Source organism: Salmo salar, unplaced genomic scaffold, assembly GCF_905237065.1.
Source record: "Salmo salar unplaced genomic scaffold, Ssal_v3.1, whole genome shotgun sequence".
In the NCBI taxonomy this organism is placed as follows: Eukaryota; Metazoa; Chordata; class Actinopteri; order Salmoniformes; family Salmonidae; genus Salmo; species Salmo salar.
Genome location: NW_025550924.1, coordinates 232,501 through 250,000, shown reverse-complemented (window position 1 = coordinate 250,000; position 17,500 = coordinate 232,501). Strand labels below are relative to the sequence as shown.

The following is a 17,500-nucleotide window of genomic DNA, read 5'->3' as shown; positions in this document are numbered from 1 at the left end:
TTCTACCGTAGTGTTGAGTTATGTTCTACCATAGTGTTTGGTAGTGTTGAGTTATGTTCTACCGTAGTGTTTGGTAGTGTTGAGTTATGTTCTACCGTAGTGTTGAGTTATGTTCTACCGTAGTGTTGAGTTATGTTCTACCATAGTGTTCGGTAATGTTCTACCGTAGTGTTTGGTAGTATTGAGTTATGTTCTACCGTAGTGTTGAGTTATGTTCTACCGTAGTGTTGAGTTATGTTCTACCGTAGTGTTGAGTTATGTTCTACCATAGTGTTTGGTAGTAGTGAGTTATGTTCTACCGTAGTGTTTGTTAGTAGTGACTTATGTTCTACCATAGTGTTTGGTAGTATTGAGTTATGTTCTACCATAGTGTTTGGTAGTAGTGAGTTATGTTCTACCATAGTGTTTGGTAGTATTGAGTTATGTTCTACCATAGTGTTGAGTTATGTTCTACCATAGTGTTTGGTAGTAGTGAGTTATGTTCTACCGTAGTGTTGAGTTATGTTCTACCGTAGTGTTGAGTTATGTTCTACCATAGTGTTTGGTAGTATTGAGTTATGTTCTACCGTAGTGTTGAGTTATGTTCTACCGTAGTGTTTGGTAGTAGTGAGTTATGTTCTACCATAGTGTTTGGTAGTGTTGAGTTATGTTCTACCATAGTGTTTGGTAGTAGTGAGTTATGTTCTACCGTAGTGAGTTATGTTCTACCGTAGTGTTGAGTTATGTTCTACCGTAGTGTTGAGTTATGTTCTACCGTAGTGTTGAGTTATGTTCTACCATAGTGTTTGGTAGTAGTGAGTTATGTTCTACCATAGTGTTTGGTAGTAGTGAGTTATGTTCTACCGTAGTGTTGAGTTATGTTCTACCGTAGTGTTTGGTAGTGTTGAGTTATGTTCTACCATAGTGTTTGGTAGTAGTGAGTTATGTTCTACCGTAGTGTTGAGTTATGTTCTACCATAGTGTTTGGTAGTGTTGAGTTATGTTCTACCATAGTGTTTGGTAGTAGTGAGTTATGTTCTACCGTAGTGTTGAGTTATGTTCTACCGTAGTGTTTGGTAGTATTGAGTTATGTTCTACCATAGTGTTTGGTAGTGTTGAGTTATGTTCTACTGTAGTGTTTGGTAGTATTGTCATCAAGGCATGGATATTCAGATATGATCCCAGACAGCTTACCTCCAGACCAGACTAATGGATATTCAGGTATGATCCCAGACAGCTTACCTCCAGACCAGACTAATGGATATGATCCCAGACAGCTGACCTCCAGACCAGACTAATGGATATTCAGATATGATCCCAGACAGCTTACCTCCAGACCAGACTAATGGATATGATCCCAGACAGCTTACCTCCAGACCAGACTAATGGATATTCAGATATGATGCAACATGGATTTAAATAAATGTGATCCAGACTGGATCTAATGTGGTGTTGGAAAAACATCACATCTGGCCACCCAGAACCAGGACCGGCTGTAGGGAGAGACCAAAGTCCACCCATCAAATGTTTTGCAGACTGGAGAAAACGCTGCACATTTATGAGATATTTATGCCAGTTGAAGTAATTTGTTCGTCATGTATTGAGCTGTCTTCACGAGCACCTTAATGTTGATTTATGTTTTTGATGAACCAATAAAGTGTTTTACTAATCCAAGACGCCAATCAGGGTTTCTCCTACCAATGGGTCACGGCGGTAGTGAGGAAGATGATTCTCTGACCAGAATTCAGTTCCTCACAATATGAAGCTTCAGTGTTGTTTATTTACTCCAGATGTTGGAACAAAAAGTGACTACCAGGCATTTAAATGCAGATACATAAATCTCTTCTCTTGTATTTTATTATCTGTGGTTAACCTGTATCTCAAGGTGATATTCCACAGTGATTTGCGATGAACTAAAAGTAAACAAGACACCTTCACCCTATCAAATCTTACAATATTTAAAGAGCCCGTCCTGTCTTAATTTCATTGATCGGCCAAAACACCCACCCACCCCCATGTCACAAAAAAAATCATACTGGTCATTAAGCAGGAAGCGGAGCTGAGGAAACCGATCCCTTGTCAAGTCTGTTTATGAAGACGGACACGCTCACTCGCAGTCAGACACTTCTCCATTGGCTCCTCTGCCAGCTCTCTGCCTGGTGATTGGCTCCTGGATGGAGTGACACGGCCTTAACCCTTGATCACAGCGATGGGTCGTAGTTTAATGGCTTTCTTGCTGATTCCAGCATCGTGACACGTGTTGACGACATCACACACGTTTTTGTACGACTCTGGAGCCTAGAAAATGGTAAGAAAATACTGTTAGCCTTTATAACACAATAGACATGACCCCACCCCACTGTAGCATGACCAGTTTGGGCGAAGCGAAGCCTACCTCTTCCATGACCAGCTTGGGCAAAGCCAAGCCTACCTCTTCCATGACCAGTTTGGGCAAAGCCTACCTCTTCCATGACTAGTTTGGGCGAAGCGAAGCCTACCTCTTCCATGACCAGTTTGGGAGAAGCGAAGCCTACCTCTTCCATGACCAGTTTGGGCGAAGCGAAGCCTACCTCTTCCATGACCAACTTGGGCGAAGCCTACCTCCTCCATGACCAGCTTGGGCGAAGCCAAGCCTACCCCTTCCATGACTAGTTTGGGCGAAGCGAAGCCTACCTCTTCCATGACTAGTTTGGGCGAAGCCAAGCCTACCTCTTCCATGACCAGTTTGGGCAAAGCCAAGCCTACCTCTTCCATGACCAGTTTGGGCAAAGCCTACCTCTTCCATGACTAGTTTGGGCGAAGCGAAGCCTACCTCTTCCATGACCAGTTTGGGAGAAGCGAAGCCTACCTCTTCCATGACCAGTTTGGGCGAAGCCACCCTGATGGCGATACCCTGGTCTGCCAGCTTATCCAACACGTCCTGGAAGTCGATGTTCCTGCGGGATTTGGCCCGAGACAGAGCCCGACCCTGCAGTTCAATGTTGAGTAACAGATAAAACATGGAGTTATTCTGGAACTAACAGGGAACATGTTCTTGATAACGAATGGATGGATGAAGTCGATCCTCACTACTTGTTATAATAGAGGTGGAGTAAAGCGACAGAGAGGTGCAGTAAAGCGACAGAGGAGAGGTGCAGTAAAGCGACAGAGGAGAGGTGCAGTAAAGCGACAGAGGAGAGGTGCAGTAAAGCGACAGAGGAGAGGTGCAGTAAAGCGACAGAGGAGAGGTGCAGTAAAGCGACAGAGGAGAGGTGCAGTAAAGCGACAGGGAGGTGCAGTAAAGCGACAGAGAGGTGCAGTAAAGCGACAGGGAGGTGCAGTAAAGCGACAGGGAGGTGCAGTAAAGCGACAGAGAGGTGCAGTAAAGCGACAGAGAGGTGCAGTAAAGCCTTACCGCTCCGTGGCAGGTGGTGCCGAAGGTCTCCGTCATGCCCTGCTCTGTGCCCGTCAGGACGTAACTGCAGGTGCCCATCGTGCCCCCGATCAACACCGGCTGGCCTGTCAGCTGATTGGACCAGAAACAGGAAGCGTTTTAAAAAACATTGTCTCTGCATCAAAATGGCACCCAACGCCCTCCCTATATAGGGCACTACTTTATAGGGCCAGAGCCACATAGGGCTTAAGGTTAACTATACTAACTTTATTCTGTATTGATGAGGGGGGGGGGGGGGGGTACCTGGTAGTCTACAGGGATGAGGGGGGGTACCTGGTAGTCTACAGGGATGAGGGGTACCTGGTAGTCTACAGGGATGAGGGGGGGTACCTGGTAGTCTACAGGGATGAGCGGGTGGTGAGGGGGAGTACCTGGTAGTCTACAGGGATGAGGGGGGGGTACCTGGTAGTCTACAGGGATGAGCGGGTGGTGAGGGGGGAGTACCTGGTAGTCTACAGGGATGAGCGGGTGGTGAGGGGGGAAGGCCCGGGTGGATCCCTTGCGGTGCAGCAGCAGAGTCGTCTGTTTCCCATCTACCATGTGTTCCTCCACCTTGGCGATGTTATGAGACACGTCATAGATCACATGCATGTCCAGGTCATCAGGAGTGGTGGTGAACACCTTGGCAAAGGCCTGGGGGGGAAACGGAGGAGTCACACTGAGGGGGAAACGGAGGAGTCACACTGAGGGGGAAACGGAGGAGTCACACTGAGGGGGAAACGGAGGAGTCACACTGAGGGGGAAACGGAGGAGTCACACTGAGGGGGAAACGGAGGAGTCACACTGAGGGGGGAAACGGAGGAGTCACACTGAGGGGGAAACGGAGGAGTCACACTGAGGGGGGAAACGGAGGAGTCACACTGAGGGGGGAAACGGAGGAGTCACACTGAGGGGGGAAACGGAGGAGTCACACTGAGGGGGAAACGGAGGAGTCACACTGAGGGGGAAACGGAGGAGTCACACTGAGGGGGAAACGGAGGAGTCACACTGAGGGGGAAACGGAGGAGTCACACTGAGGGGGAAACGGAGGAGTCACACTGAGGGGGAAACGGAGGAGTCACACTGAGGGGGAAACGGAGGAGTCACACTGAGGGGGAAACGGAGGAGTCACACTGAGGGGGAAACGGAGGAGTCACACTGAGGGGGAAACGGAGGAGTCACACTGAGGGGGAAACGGAGGAGTCACACTGAGGGGGAAACGGAGGAGTCACACTGAGGGGGAAACGGAGGAGTCACACTGAGGGGGAAACGGAGGAGTCACACTGAGGGGGAAACGGAGGAGTCACACTGAGGGGGGAAACGGAGGAGTCACACTGAGGGGGAAACGGAGGAGTCACACTGAGGGGGAAACGGAGGAGTCACACTGAGGGGGGAAACGGAGGAGTCACACTGAGGGGGAAACGGAGGAGTCACACTGAGGGGGGAAACGGAGGAGTCACACTGAGGGGGAAACGGAGGAGTCACACTGAGGGGGGAAACGGAGGAGTCACACTGAGGGGGAAACGGAGGAGTCACACTGAGGGGGGAAACGGAGGAGTCACACTGAGGGGGAAACGGAGTAGTCACACTGAGGGGGAAACGGAGGAGTCACACTGAGGGGGAAACGGAGTAGTCACACTGAGGGGGAAACGGAGGAGTCACACTGAGGGGGAAACGGAGTAGTCACACTGAGGGGGAAACGGAGTAGTCACACTGAGGGGGGAAACGGAGTAGTCACACTGAGGGGGACACTGAGGGGGAAACGGAGTAGTCACACTGAGGGGGAAACGGAGTAGTCACACTGAGGGGGACACTGAGGGGGAAACGGAGTAGTCACACTGAGGGGGAAACGGAGTAGTCACACTGAGGGGGACACTGAGGGGGAAACGGAGTAGTCACACTGAGGGGGAAACGGAGTAGTCACACTGAGGGGGAAACGGAGTAGTCACACTGAGGGGGAAACGGAGTAGTCACACTGAGGGGGAAACGGAGTAGTCACACTGAGGGGGAAACGGAGTAGTCACACTGAGGGGGAAACGGAGGAGTCACACTGAGGGGGAAACGGAGGAGTCACACTGAGGCGTCTCAGGTGGGGTCAGTTACCCGTCTCAGGTGGGGTCAGTTACCCGTCTCAGGTGGGGTCAGTTACCCGTCTCAGGTGGGGTCAGTTACCCGTCTCAGGTGGGGTCAGTTACCCGTCTCAGGTGGGGTCAGTTACCCGTCTCAGGTGGGGTCAGTTACCTGTCTCAGGTGGGGTCAGCCGGGGTCAGTTACCTGTCTCAGGTGGGGTCAGCCAGGGTCAGTTACCTGTCTCAGGTGGGGTCAGTTAGGGTCAGTTACCTGTCTCAGGTGGGGTCAGTTACCCGTCTCAGGTGGGGTCAGCCGGGGTCAGTTACCCGTCTCAGGTGGGGTCAGTTACCCGTCTCAGGTGGGGTCAGTTACCCGTCTCAGGTGGGGTCAGTTACCCGTCTCAGGTGGGGTCAGTTACCCGTCTCAGCCGGGGTCAGTTACCTGTCTCAGGTGGGGTCAGCCAGGGTCAGTTACCTGTCTCAGGTGGGGTCAGTTACCTGTCTCAGGTGGGGTCAGTCAGGGTCAGTTACCTGTCTCAGGTGGGGTCAGTTACCCGTCTCAGGTGGGGTCAGTTACCTGTCTCAGGTGGGGTCAGTTACCTGTCTCAGGTGGGGTCAGTCAGGGTCAGTTACCTGTCTCAGGTGGGGTCAGTTACCTGTCTCAGGTGGGGTCAGTCAGGGTCAGTTACCTGTCTCAGGTGGGGTCAGTCAGGGTCAGTTACCCGTCTCAGGTGGGGTCAGTAACCTGTCTCAGGTGGGGTCAGCCAGGGTCAGTTACCTGTCGCGTGAGGAAGGTCATAGAGGAACGGTTGACCCAGGCATAGTTTCCGGCGGCGGCCATTCCTTTCAGGTAGTCCTGTCCCTCCTCCGAAAAGATACGGGCGCAAGCCAGCTGGCGATCGTTCACCTGGATCTTGTCTCGCTTCATCGCCTTCTCCATGGCAACCAGGGCATCTACCAGAATATATTACAGTACCAGTTAAAAGTTAAGACCCGTAATAATTCAAAAGGTTTTTCCTTCAGTGCCGTCAGGAAGTACTCAGACCCCTTGACTTTTTCCACATTTTGTTACGTTACAGCCTTATTCTAAAATTGATTAAAATTGTCCTCCCCCCCTCAATCTGCACACAATGCCCCATAATGACGGAGTAAAACATTTTTTTTTGCTAATTTATTTAAAAAAAATAAGAAACTGAAATAACATTTACATAAGTATTCAGACCTTTAACTCAGTACTTTGTTGAAGCACCTTTGGCAGCGATTTACAGCATCGAGTCTTCTTGGGCCTGACGCCACCTCCCACTCCGCCTGACGCCACCTCCCACTCCGCCAGACGCCACCTCCCACTCCGCCTGACGCCACCTCCCACTCCGCCTGACGCCACCTCCCACTCCGCCTGACGCCACCTCCCACTCCGCCAGACGCCCCTCCCACTCCGCCAGACGCCCCTCCCACCCCTCCCACTCCGCCTGACGCCACCTCCCACTCCGCCTGACGCCACCTCCCACTCCGCCTGACGCCCCTCCCACTCCGCCAGACGCCACCTCCCACTCCGCCTGACGCCACCTCCCACTCCGCCAGACGCCACCTCCCACTCCGCCAGACGCCACCTCCCACTCCGCCTGACGCCACCTCCCACTCCGCCAGACGCCCCTCCCACTCCGCCTGACGCCACCTCCCACTCCGCCTGACGCCACCTCCCACTCCGCCTGACGCCACCTCCCACTCCGCCAGACGCCACCTCCCACTCCGCCTGACGCCACCTCCCACTCCGCCAGACGCCACCTCCCACTCCGCCTGACGCCACCTCCCACTCCGCCTGACGCCACCTCCCACTCCGCCTGACGCCACCTCCCACTCCGCCTGACGCCACCTCCCACTCCGCCAGACGCCACCTCCCACTCCGCCTGACGCCACCTCCCACTCCGCCTGACGCCCCTCCCACTCCGCCTGACGCCACCTCCCACTCCGCCTGACGCCACCTCCCACTCCGCCTGACGCCACCTCCCACTCCGCCTGACGCCACCTCCCACTCCGCCTGACGCCCCTCCCACTCTGCCTGCCGTCTTCTTTCTCTTTGCTCTCATTTTCCTTATTAGGATGTCGGGGGGGGGGGAGCTGGGAGCGTCGTCAGCGATACGGGACACACCTGGGCCCCGAGTGTGTCCCAGGATAAATCCACCACTTCCCCATTCATCGAGGAGACTCTCTCCATGCAGACACACTGATAGATTTTGGTAGTGGCCATTTTGTTTGTTTATGTTGGCACCTTTCAACATCCCTCATTATCACATTTATGCACACAACCACTCACTCACACTACGGATTACTGACTACACACTCACACCATTGTTAATTGTATTTAGTTTACTTCAGTTAATAAATATATTTTGTTATTCCTTATCTCCTCGTCTCCCTTTTTGTTACGAATTTCGAGCCAGTTCGTGACAGGTATGACGCTACAAGCTTGGCACACCTGTATTTGGGGAGTTTCTCCCATTCTTCTCTGTAGATCCTCTCAAGCTCTGTCAGGTTGGATTGGGAGCGTCGCTGCACAGCTATTTTCAGGTATTTCCAGAGATGTTGGATCGGGTTCAAGTCCGGGCTCCTGCTGGGCCATTCAGAGATTTGTCCCGAAGCCACTCTCAGCGTTGTCTTGGCTGTATCCATAGGGTCGTTGTCCTGTTGGAAGGTGAACCTTCGCCCCAGTCTGAGGTCCTGAACGCTCTTGGAGCAGGTTTTCATCAAGGATTCTCTCTGTACTTTACTCCATTCATCTTCGCTCGATCCTGACTAGTCTCCCAGCCCCTGCAGCTGAAAAACATCCCCGGGTTTCAGGTAACAGATTTCCTCCAGACGTGACGCTTGGCATTCAGGCCAATCTTGGTTTCATGAGACCAGAGAATCTTGTTTCTCATGGTCTGAGATTCCTTTTTACAAACTCCAAGCGGGCTGTCAAGTGCCTTTTACTGAGGAGTGGCTTCCGTCTGGCCACTCTACCATAAAGGCCTGATTGGTGGAGTGCTGCAGAGATGGTTGTCCTTCTGGAAGGTTCTCCCATCTCCACAGAGGAACTCTGGAGCTCTGTCAGAGTGACCACCTGGTTCTTGGTCACCTCCCTGACCAAGGCCCTTCTCCTCCGATTGCTCAGTTTGGCCGGGCGGCCAGCTCTAGGAAGAGTCTTGGTGGTTCCAAACTTCTTCCGTTTAAGAATGATGGAGGCCACTGTGTTGTTGGGGACCTTCAATGCTGCAGAAATGTTTTGGTACCATTCCCCAGATCTGTGCCTCGACACAATCCTGTCTCGGAGCTCTACGGACAATCCCTTCGACCTCATGGCTTGGTTTTTGCTCTGACATGCACTGTCAACTGTGGGACCTTATATAGACAGGTGTGTGTCTTTCCAAATCATGTCCAATCAAATTCAATTTTATGAAAGGTGGATCTACAATCACGTTGTAGAAACATCAAGGATGCGCCATAGAAACAGCAATAGCAAAGGGTCTGAATACTTATGTAAAGTATCGATTTTTTTGTTTGTAATAAATTTGCCAAAACTTCTAATACATGATTTTCACTTATGGGGCAGTGTGTAGATTGAGAATTTTGTATTTATTTCATCCATTTAAGAATAAGCCCCCCCCTCACTGTATGTTTGTACCTGTTTTTATTTAACCAGGTAAGTTATTGAAAACACTAATCATTTACAACAACAACCTGAACAAGATAAGTGACCACGTTACAGACAATTCTTAAAAAAAACGGAAACAGCATGGATAGAGAGAGAGCAGTCCTACCTGTAGCTACCTGGTGACCCAGCCCTCTGCTGCCACTGTGGATCATCACACAAACCTGGCCCTTGTGGTCGATGCCCATCTTCTTCGCTGCATAGTCATTATAGATCTCATCCACCACCTGTATCTCAGCGTAGTGGTTTCCTGCCCCCAGAGTACCCAGCTGGAATAAGGATAGATCATTATAGATCTCAGCGTAGTGGTTTCCTGCCCCCCCAGAGTACCCAGCTGGAATAAGGATAGATCATTATAGATCTCAGCGTAGTGGTTTCCTGCCCCCCCAGAGTACCCAGCTGGAATAAGGATAGATCATTATAGATCTCAGCGTAGTGGTTTCCTGCCCCCAGAGTACCCAGCTGGAATAAGGATAGATCATTATAGATCTCAGCGTAGTGGTTTCCTGCCCCCAGAGTACCCAACTGTAATAAGGATAGATCATTATAGATCTCAGCGTAGTGGTTTCCTGCCCCCCCAGAGTACCCAGCTGGAATAAGGATAGATCATTATAGATCTCAGTGTAGTGGTTTCCTGCCCCCCCAGAGTACCCAGCTGGAATAAGGATAGATCATTATAGATCTCAGTGTAGTGGTTTCCTGCCCCCCCCAGAGTACCCAGCTGGAATAAGGATAGATCATTATAGATCTCAGTGTAGTGGTTTCCTGCCCCCCAGAGTACCCAGCTGGAATAAGGATAGATCATTATAGATCTCAGTGTAGTGGTTTCCTGCCCCCAGAGTACCCAGCTGGAATAAGGATAGATCATTATAGATCTCAGTGTAGTGGTTTCCTGCCCCCAGAGTACCCAGCTGGAATAAGGATAGATCATTATAGATCTCAGTGTAGTGGTTTCCTGCCCCCAGAGTACCCAGCTGGAATAAGGATAGATCATTATAGATCTCAGTGTAGTGGTTTCCTGCCCCCCCAGAGTACCCAGCTGGAGTAAGGATAGATCATTATAGATCTCAGTGTAGTGGTTTCCTGCCCCCAGAGTACCCAGCTGGAATAAGGATAGATCATTATAGATCTCAGCGTAGTGGTTTCCTGCCCCCCCCCAGAGTACCCAGCTGGAATAAGGATAGATCATTATAGATCTCAGTGTAGTGGTTTCCTGCCCCCCCCAGAGTACCCAGCTGGAATAAGGATAGATCATTATAGATCTCAGCGTAGTGGTTTCCTGCCCCCAGAGTACCCAGCTGGAATAAGGATAGATCATTATAGATCTCAGTGTAGTGGTTTCCTGTCCCCCCAGAGTACCCAGCTGGAATAAGGATAGATCATTATAGATCTCAGTGTAGTGGTTTCCTGCCCCCAGAGTACCCAGCTGGAATAAGGATAGATCATTATAGATCTCAGTGTAGTGGTTTCCTGCCCCCCCCCCAGAGTACCCAGCTGGAATAAGGATAGATCATTATAGATCTCAGTGTAGTGGTTTCCTGCCCCCCCAGAGTACCCAGCTGGAATAAGGATAGATCATTATAGATCTCAGTGTAGTGGTTTCCTGCCCCCCCCCAGAGTACCCAGCTGGAATAAGGATAGATCATTATAGATCTCAGTGTAGTGGTTTCCTGCCCCCAGAGTACCCAGCTGGAATAAGGATAGATCATTATAGATCTCAGTGTAGTGGTTTCCTGCCCCCAGAGTACCCAGCTGGAATAAGGATAGATCATTATAGATCTCAGCGTAGTGGTTTCCTGCCCCCCAGAGTACCCAGCTGGAATAAGGATAGATCATTATAGATCTCAGTGTAGTGGTTTCCTGCCCCCAGAGTACCCAGCTGGAATAAGGATAGATCATCATAGATCTCAGTGTAGTGGTTTCCTGCCCCCAGAGTACCCAGCTGGAATAAGGATAGATCATTATAGATCTCAGCGTAGTGGTTTCCTGCCCCCAGAGTACCCAGCTGGAATAAGGATAGATCATTATAGATCTCAGTGTAGTGGTTTCCTGCCCCCAGAGTACCCAGCTGGAATAAGGATAGATCATTATAGATCTCAGTGTAGTGGTTTCCTGCCCCCAGAGTACCCAGCTGGAATAAGGATAGATCATTATAGATCTCAGTGTAGTGGTTTCCTGCCCCCAGAGTACCCAGCTGGAATAAGGATAGATCATTATAGATCTCAGCGTAGTGGTTTCCTGCCCCCAGAGTACCCAGCTGGAATAAGGATAGATCATTATAGATCTCAGCGTAGTGGTTTCCTGCCCCCAGAGTACCCAGCTGGAATAAGGATAGATCATTATAGATCTCAGTGTAGTGGTTTCCTGCCCCCAGAGTACCCAGCTGGAATAAGGATAGATCATTATAGATCTCAGTGTAGTGGTTTCCTGCCCCCCCCAGAGTACCCAGCTGGAATAAGCATAGATCATTATAGATCTCAGTGTAGTGGTTTCCTGCCCCCAGAGTACCCAGCTGGAATAAGGATAGATCATTATAGATCTCAGTGTAGTGGTTTCCTGCCCCCAGAGTACCCAGCTGGAATAAGGATAGATCATTATAGATCTCAGCGTAGTGGTTTCCTGCCCCCAGAGTACCCAGCTGGAATAAGGATAGATCATTATAGATCTCAGTGTAGTGGTTTCCTGCCCCCCAGAGTACCCAGCTGGAATAAGGATAGATCATTATAGATCTCAGTGTAGTGGTTTCCTGCCCCCCCAGAGTACCCAGCTGGAATAAGGATAGATCATTATAGATCTCAGCGTAGTGGTTTCCTGCCCCCAGAGTACCCAGCTGGAATAAGGATAGATCATTATAGATCTCAGTGTAGTGGTTTCCTGCCCCCAGAGTACCCAGCTGGAATAAGGATAGATCATTATAGATCTCAGTGTAGTGGTTTCCTGCCCCCCCAGAGTACCCAGCTGGAATAAGGATAGATCATTATAGATCTCAGTGTAGTGGTTTCCTGCCCCCCCCAGAGTACCCAGCTGGAATAAGGATAGATCATTATAGATCTCAGCGTAGTGGTTTCCTGCCCCCAGAGTACCCAGCTGGAATAAGGATAGATCATTATAGATCTCAGTGTAGTGGTTTCCTGCCCCCAGAGTACCCAGCTGGAATAAGGATAGATCATTATAGATCTCAGTGTAGTGGTTTCCTGCCCCCCCCAGAGTACCCAGCTGGAATAAGGATAGATCATTATAGATCTCAGTGTAGTGGTTTCCTGCCCCCCCAGAGTACCCAGCTGGAATAAGGATAGATCATTATAGATCTCAGTGTAGTGGTTTCCTGCACCCAGAGTACCCAGCTGGAATAAGGATAGATCATTATAGATCTCAGCGTAGTGGTTTCCTGCCCCCCCCCAGAGTACCCAGCTGGAATAAGGATAGATCATTATAGATCTCAGCGTAGTGGTTTCCTGCCCCCAGAGTACCCAGCTGGAATAAGGATAGATCATTATAGATCTCAGCGTAGTGGTTTCCTGCCCCCAGAGTACCCAGCTGGAATAAGGATAGATCATTATAGATCTCAGCGTAGTGGTTTCCTGCCCCCCCCAGAGTACCCAGCTGGAATAAGGATAGATCATTATAGATCTCAGCGTAGTGGTTTCCTGCCCCCAGAGTACCCAGCTGGAATAAGGATAGATCATTATAGATCTCAGCGTAGTGGTTTCCTGTCCCCCCAGAGTACCCAGCTGGAATAAGGATAGATCATTATAGATCTCAGCGTAGTGGTTTCCTGTCCCCCCCAGAGTACCCAGCTGGAATAAGGATAGATCATTATAGATCTCAGCGTAGTGGTTTCCTGCCCCCCCCAGAGTACCCAGCTGGAATAAGGATAGATCATTATAGATCTCAGTGTAGTGGTTTCCTGCCCCCAGAGTACCCAGCTGGAATAAGGATAGATCATTATAGATCTCAGTGTAGTGGTTTCCTGCCCCCCCCCAGAGTACCCAGCTGGAATAAGGATAGATCATTATAGATCTCAGTGTAGTGGTTTCCTGCCCCCAGAGTACCCAGCTGGAATAAGGATAGATCATTATAGATCTCAGCGTAGTGGTTTCCTGCCCCCCCCAGAGTACCCAGCTGGAATAAGGATAGATCATTATAGATCTCAGCGTAGTGGTTTCCTGCCCCCAGAGTACCCAGCTGGAATAAGGATAGATCATTATAGATCTCAGTGTAGTGGTTTCCTGCCCCCAGAGTACCCAGCTGGAATAAGGATAGATCATTATAGATCTCAGTGTAGTGGTTTCCTGCCCCCCAGAGTACCCAGCTGGAATAAGGATAGATCATTATAGATCTCAGTGTAGTGGTTTCCTGCCCCCCAGAGTACCCAGCTGGAATAAGGATAGATCATTATAGATCTCAGTGTAGTGGTTTCCTGCCCCCAGAGTACCCAGCTGGAATAAGGATAGATCATTATAGATCTCAGTGTAGTGGTTTCCTGCCCCCCCCAGAGTACCCAGCTGGAATAAGGATAGATCATTATAGATCTCAGCGTAGTGGTTTCCTGCCCCCCAGAGTACCCAGCTGGAATAAGGATAGATCATTATAGATCTCAGCGTAGTGGTTTCCTGCCCCCCCAGAGTACCCAGCTGGAATAAGGATAGATCATTATAGATCTCAGTGTAGTGGTTTCCTGCCCCCCCCAGAGTACCCAGCTGGAATAAGGATAGATCATTATAGATCTCAGTGTAGTGGTTTCCTGCCCCCAGAGTACCCAGCTGGAATAAGGATAGATCATTATAGATCTCAGTGTAGTGGTTTCCTGCCCCCAGAGTACCCAGCTGGAATAAGGATAGATCATTATAGATCTCAGCGTAGTGGTTTCCTGCCCCCCCAGAGTACCCAGCTGGAATAAGGATAGATCATTATAGATCTCAGTGTAGTGGTTTCCTGCCCCCAGAGTACCCAGCTGGAATAAGGATAGATCATTATAGATCTCAGTGTAGTGGTTTCCTGCCCCCCCCAGAGTACCCAGCTGGAATAAGGATAGATCATTATAGATCTCAGTGTAGTGGTTTCCTGCCCCCAGAGTACCCAGCTGGAATAAGGATAGATCATTATAGATCTCAGTGTAGTGGTTTCCTGCCCCCAGAGTACCCAGCTGGAATAAGGATAGATCATTATAGATCTCAGTGTAGTGGTTTCCTGCCCCCCCAGAGTACCCAGCTGGAATAAGGATAGATCATTATAGATCTCAGTGTAGTGGTTTCCTGCCCCCCCAGAGTACCCAGCTGTAATAAGGATAGATCATTATAGATCTCAGCGTAGTGGTTTCCTGCCCCCCCCAGAGTACCCAGCTGGAATAAGGATAGATCATTATAGATCTCAGTGTAGTGGTTTCCTGCCCCCAGAGTACCCAGCTGGAATAAGGATAGATCATTATAGATCTCAGCGTAGTGGTTTCCTGCCCCCCCAGAGTACCCAGCTGGAATAAGGATAGATCATTATAGATCTCAGTGTAGTGGTTTCCTGCCCCCCCAGAGTACCCAGCTGGAATAAGGATAGATCATTATAGATCTCAGTGTAGTGGTTTCCTGCCCCCCCAGAGTACCCAGCTGGAATAAGGATAGATCATCATAGATCTCAGTGTAGTGGTTTCCTGCCCCCCCAGAGTACCCAGCTGGAATAAGGATAGATCATTATAGATCTCAGTGTAGTGGTTTCCTGCCCCCCCCAGAGTACCCAGCTGGAATAAGGATAGATCATTATAGATCTCAGTGTAGTGGTTTCCTGCCCCCAGAGTACCCAGCTGGAATAAGGATAGATCATTATAGATCTCAGCGTAGTGGTTTCCTGCCCCCCCAGAGTACCCAGCTGGAATAAGGATAGATCATTATAGATCTCAGCGTAGTGGTTTCCTGCCCCCAGAGTACCCAGCTGGAATAAGGATAGATCATTATAGATCTCAGCGTAGTGGTTTCCTGCCCCCAGAGTACCCAGCTGGAATAAGGATAGATCATTATAGATCTCAGTGTAGTGGTTTCCTGCCCCCCCAGAGTACCCAGCTGGAATAAGGATAGATCATTATAGATCTCAGTGTAGTGGTTTCCTGCCCCCCAGAGTACCCAGCTGGAATAAGGATAGATCATTATAGATCTCAGTGTAGTGGTTTCCTGCCCCCAGAGTACCCAGCTGGAATAAGGATAGATCATTATAGATCTCAGCGTAGTGGTTTCCTGCCCCCCCCAGAGTACCCAGCTGGAATAAGGATAGATCATTATAGATCTCAGCGTAGTGGTTTCCTGCCCCCAGAGTACCCAGCTGGAATAAGGATAGATCATTATAGATCTCAGTGTAGTGGTTTCCTGCCCCCAGAGTACCCAGCTGGAATAAGGATAGATCATTATAGATCTCAGTGTAGTGGTTTCCTGCCCCCCCAGAGTACCCAGCTGGAATAAGGATAGATCATTATAGATCTCAGTGTAGTGGTTTCCTGCCCCCAGAGTACCCAGCTGGAATAAGGATAGATCATTATAGATCTCAGCGTAGTGGTTTCCTGCCCCCCCCCAGAGTACCCAGCTGGAATAAGGATAGATCATTATAGATCTCAGCGTAGTGGTTTCCTGCCCCCCAGAGTACCCAGCTGGAATAAGGATAGATCATTATAGATCTCAGTGTAGTGGTTTCCTGCCCCCAGAGTACCCAGCTGGAATAAGGATAGATCATTATAGATCTCAGCGTAGTGGTTTCCTGCCCCCAGAGTACCCAGCTGGAATAAGGATAGATCATTATAGATCTCAGCGTAGTGGTTTCCTGCCCCCAGAGTACCCAGCTGGAATAAGGATAGATCATTATTCATAACAGAGACCCTGCCTTGATTTGAAATGCTCTTGAAAAAGAGGTAATCATACATTTATTGGACTTATAAATTAGCGATATCTATTAATCGATTCTTGGAAGGAATATAACTTATAAATTAACGATATATATATATTCATTGATTATTGAAGACTAACTTCTAAATGCCTCATGAGTTTAGTTCAACTGTCATACTCTATCAGAACCCAAAATATAAACATTGGTAATGTAAACAAACACTGTATAGCCTCATAACATGGTTAAAACCATGTTGATATCGTGGATGGTCAGTTGTGTGAAGTTGGCTGGATGTCCTTTGGGTGGTGGACCGTTCTTGATACACACGGGGAAACTGTTGAGCGTCAAAAACCCAGCAGCGTTGCAGTTCTTGACACAAACCGTTGCACCTGGCACCTACTACCACACCCCGTTCAAAGGCACTTAAATCTTTTGTCTTCCCCATTCACCCTCTGAATGGGACATATAAACAATCCATGTCTCAATTGTCTCAAGGTTTAAAAATCCTTCTTTAACATGTCTCCTCCCCTTCATCTACACTGATTGAAGTGGATTTAAGGGACATCAATAAGGGATCACAGCTTTAACCTGGATTCACCTGGTCAGTCTGTTATGGAAAGAGCAGGTGTTCCTAATGTTTTGTCCACTCAGTGTATAGTGCACTAGTTTTCACCAGTAGAGCCCTATGGGTCCTGGTCAACAGTAGAGCCCTATGGGTCCTGGTCAACAGTAGAGCCCTATGGGTCCTGGTCAACAGTAGAGCCCAAATGGGGCCTGGTCAACAGTAGAGCCCAAATGGGGCCTGGTCAACAGTAGAGCTCTATGGGTCCTGGTCAACAGTAGAGCTCTATGGGTCCTGGTCAACAGTAGAGCTCTATGGGTCCTGGTCAACAGTAGAGCTCTATGGGTCCTGGTCAACAGTAGAGCCCTATGGGTCCTGGTCAACAGTAGAGCCCTATGGGTCCTGGTCAACAGTAGAGCCCTATGGGTCCTGGTCAACAGTAGAGCTCTATGGGTCCTGGTCAACAGTAGAGCTCTATGGGTCCTGGTCAACAGTAGAGCTCTATGGGTCCTGGTCAACAGTAGAGCCCTATGGGTCCTGGTCAACAGTAGAGCCCTATGGGTCCTGGTCAACAGTAGAGCTCTATGGGTCCTGGTCAACAGTAGAGCTCTATGGGTCCTGGTCAACAGTAGAGCTCTATGGGTCCTGGTCAACAGTAGAGCCCTATGGGTCCTGGTCAACAGTAGAGCCCTATGGGTCCTGGTCAACAGTAGAGCCCTATGGGTCCTGGTCAACAGTAGAGCCCTATGGGTCCTGGTCAACAGTAGAGCCCTATGGGTCCTGGTCAACAGTAGAGCTCTATGGGTCCTGGTCAACAGTAGAGCTCTATGGGTCCTGGTCAACAGTAGAGCTCTATGGGTCCTGGTCAACAGTAGAGCCTCTATGGGTCCTGGTCAACAGTAGAGCCCTATGGGTCCTGGTCAACAGTA

General features: G+C 49.6%; 1 protein-coding gene across 2 annotated transcripts in view; it reads right to left on the bottom strand.

Annotated features, from left to right (window-relative positions):
• Positions 1-1,804: 1,804 nt before the first annotated feature.
• The window catches only part of LOC106593674 (RNA-splicing ligase RtcB homolog), a 32,399-nt gene continuing 16,703 nt past the window's right edge, over positions 1,805-17,500 (bottom strand). Inside the window, exons 7-12 of one of the 2 annotated variants that reach the window (XM_045714039.1) lie at positions 9,258-9,417; positions 6,239-6,414; positions 3,815-4,045; positions 3,374-3,484; positions 2,828-2,947; positions 1,805-2,277 (exon numbers count right to left, since the gene is read on the bottom strand). In XM_045714039.1, coding sequence (XP_045569995.1) covers positions 2,170-2,277; positions 2,828-2,947; positions 3,374-3,484; positions 3,815-4,045; positions 6,239-6,414; positions 9,258-9,417 — 906 coding nt within the window. In that variant the 3' untranslated portion in view covers positions 1,805-2,169. The remainder of the gene's footprint in view (positions 2,278-2,827; positions 2,948-3,373; positions 3,485-3,814; positions 4,046-6,238; positions 6,415-9,257; positions 9,418-17,500) is intronic. The other variant, XM_045714040.1, reaches the window with a different exon arrangement.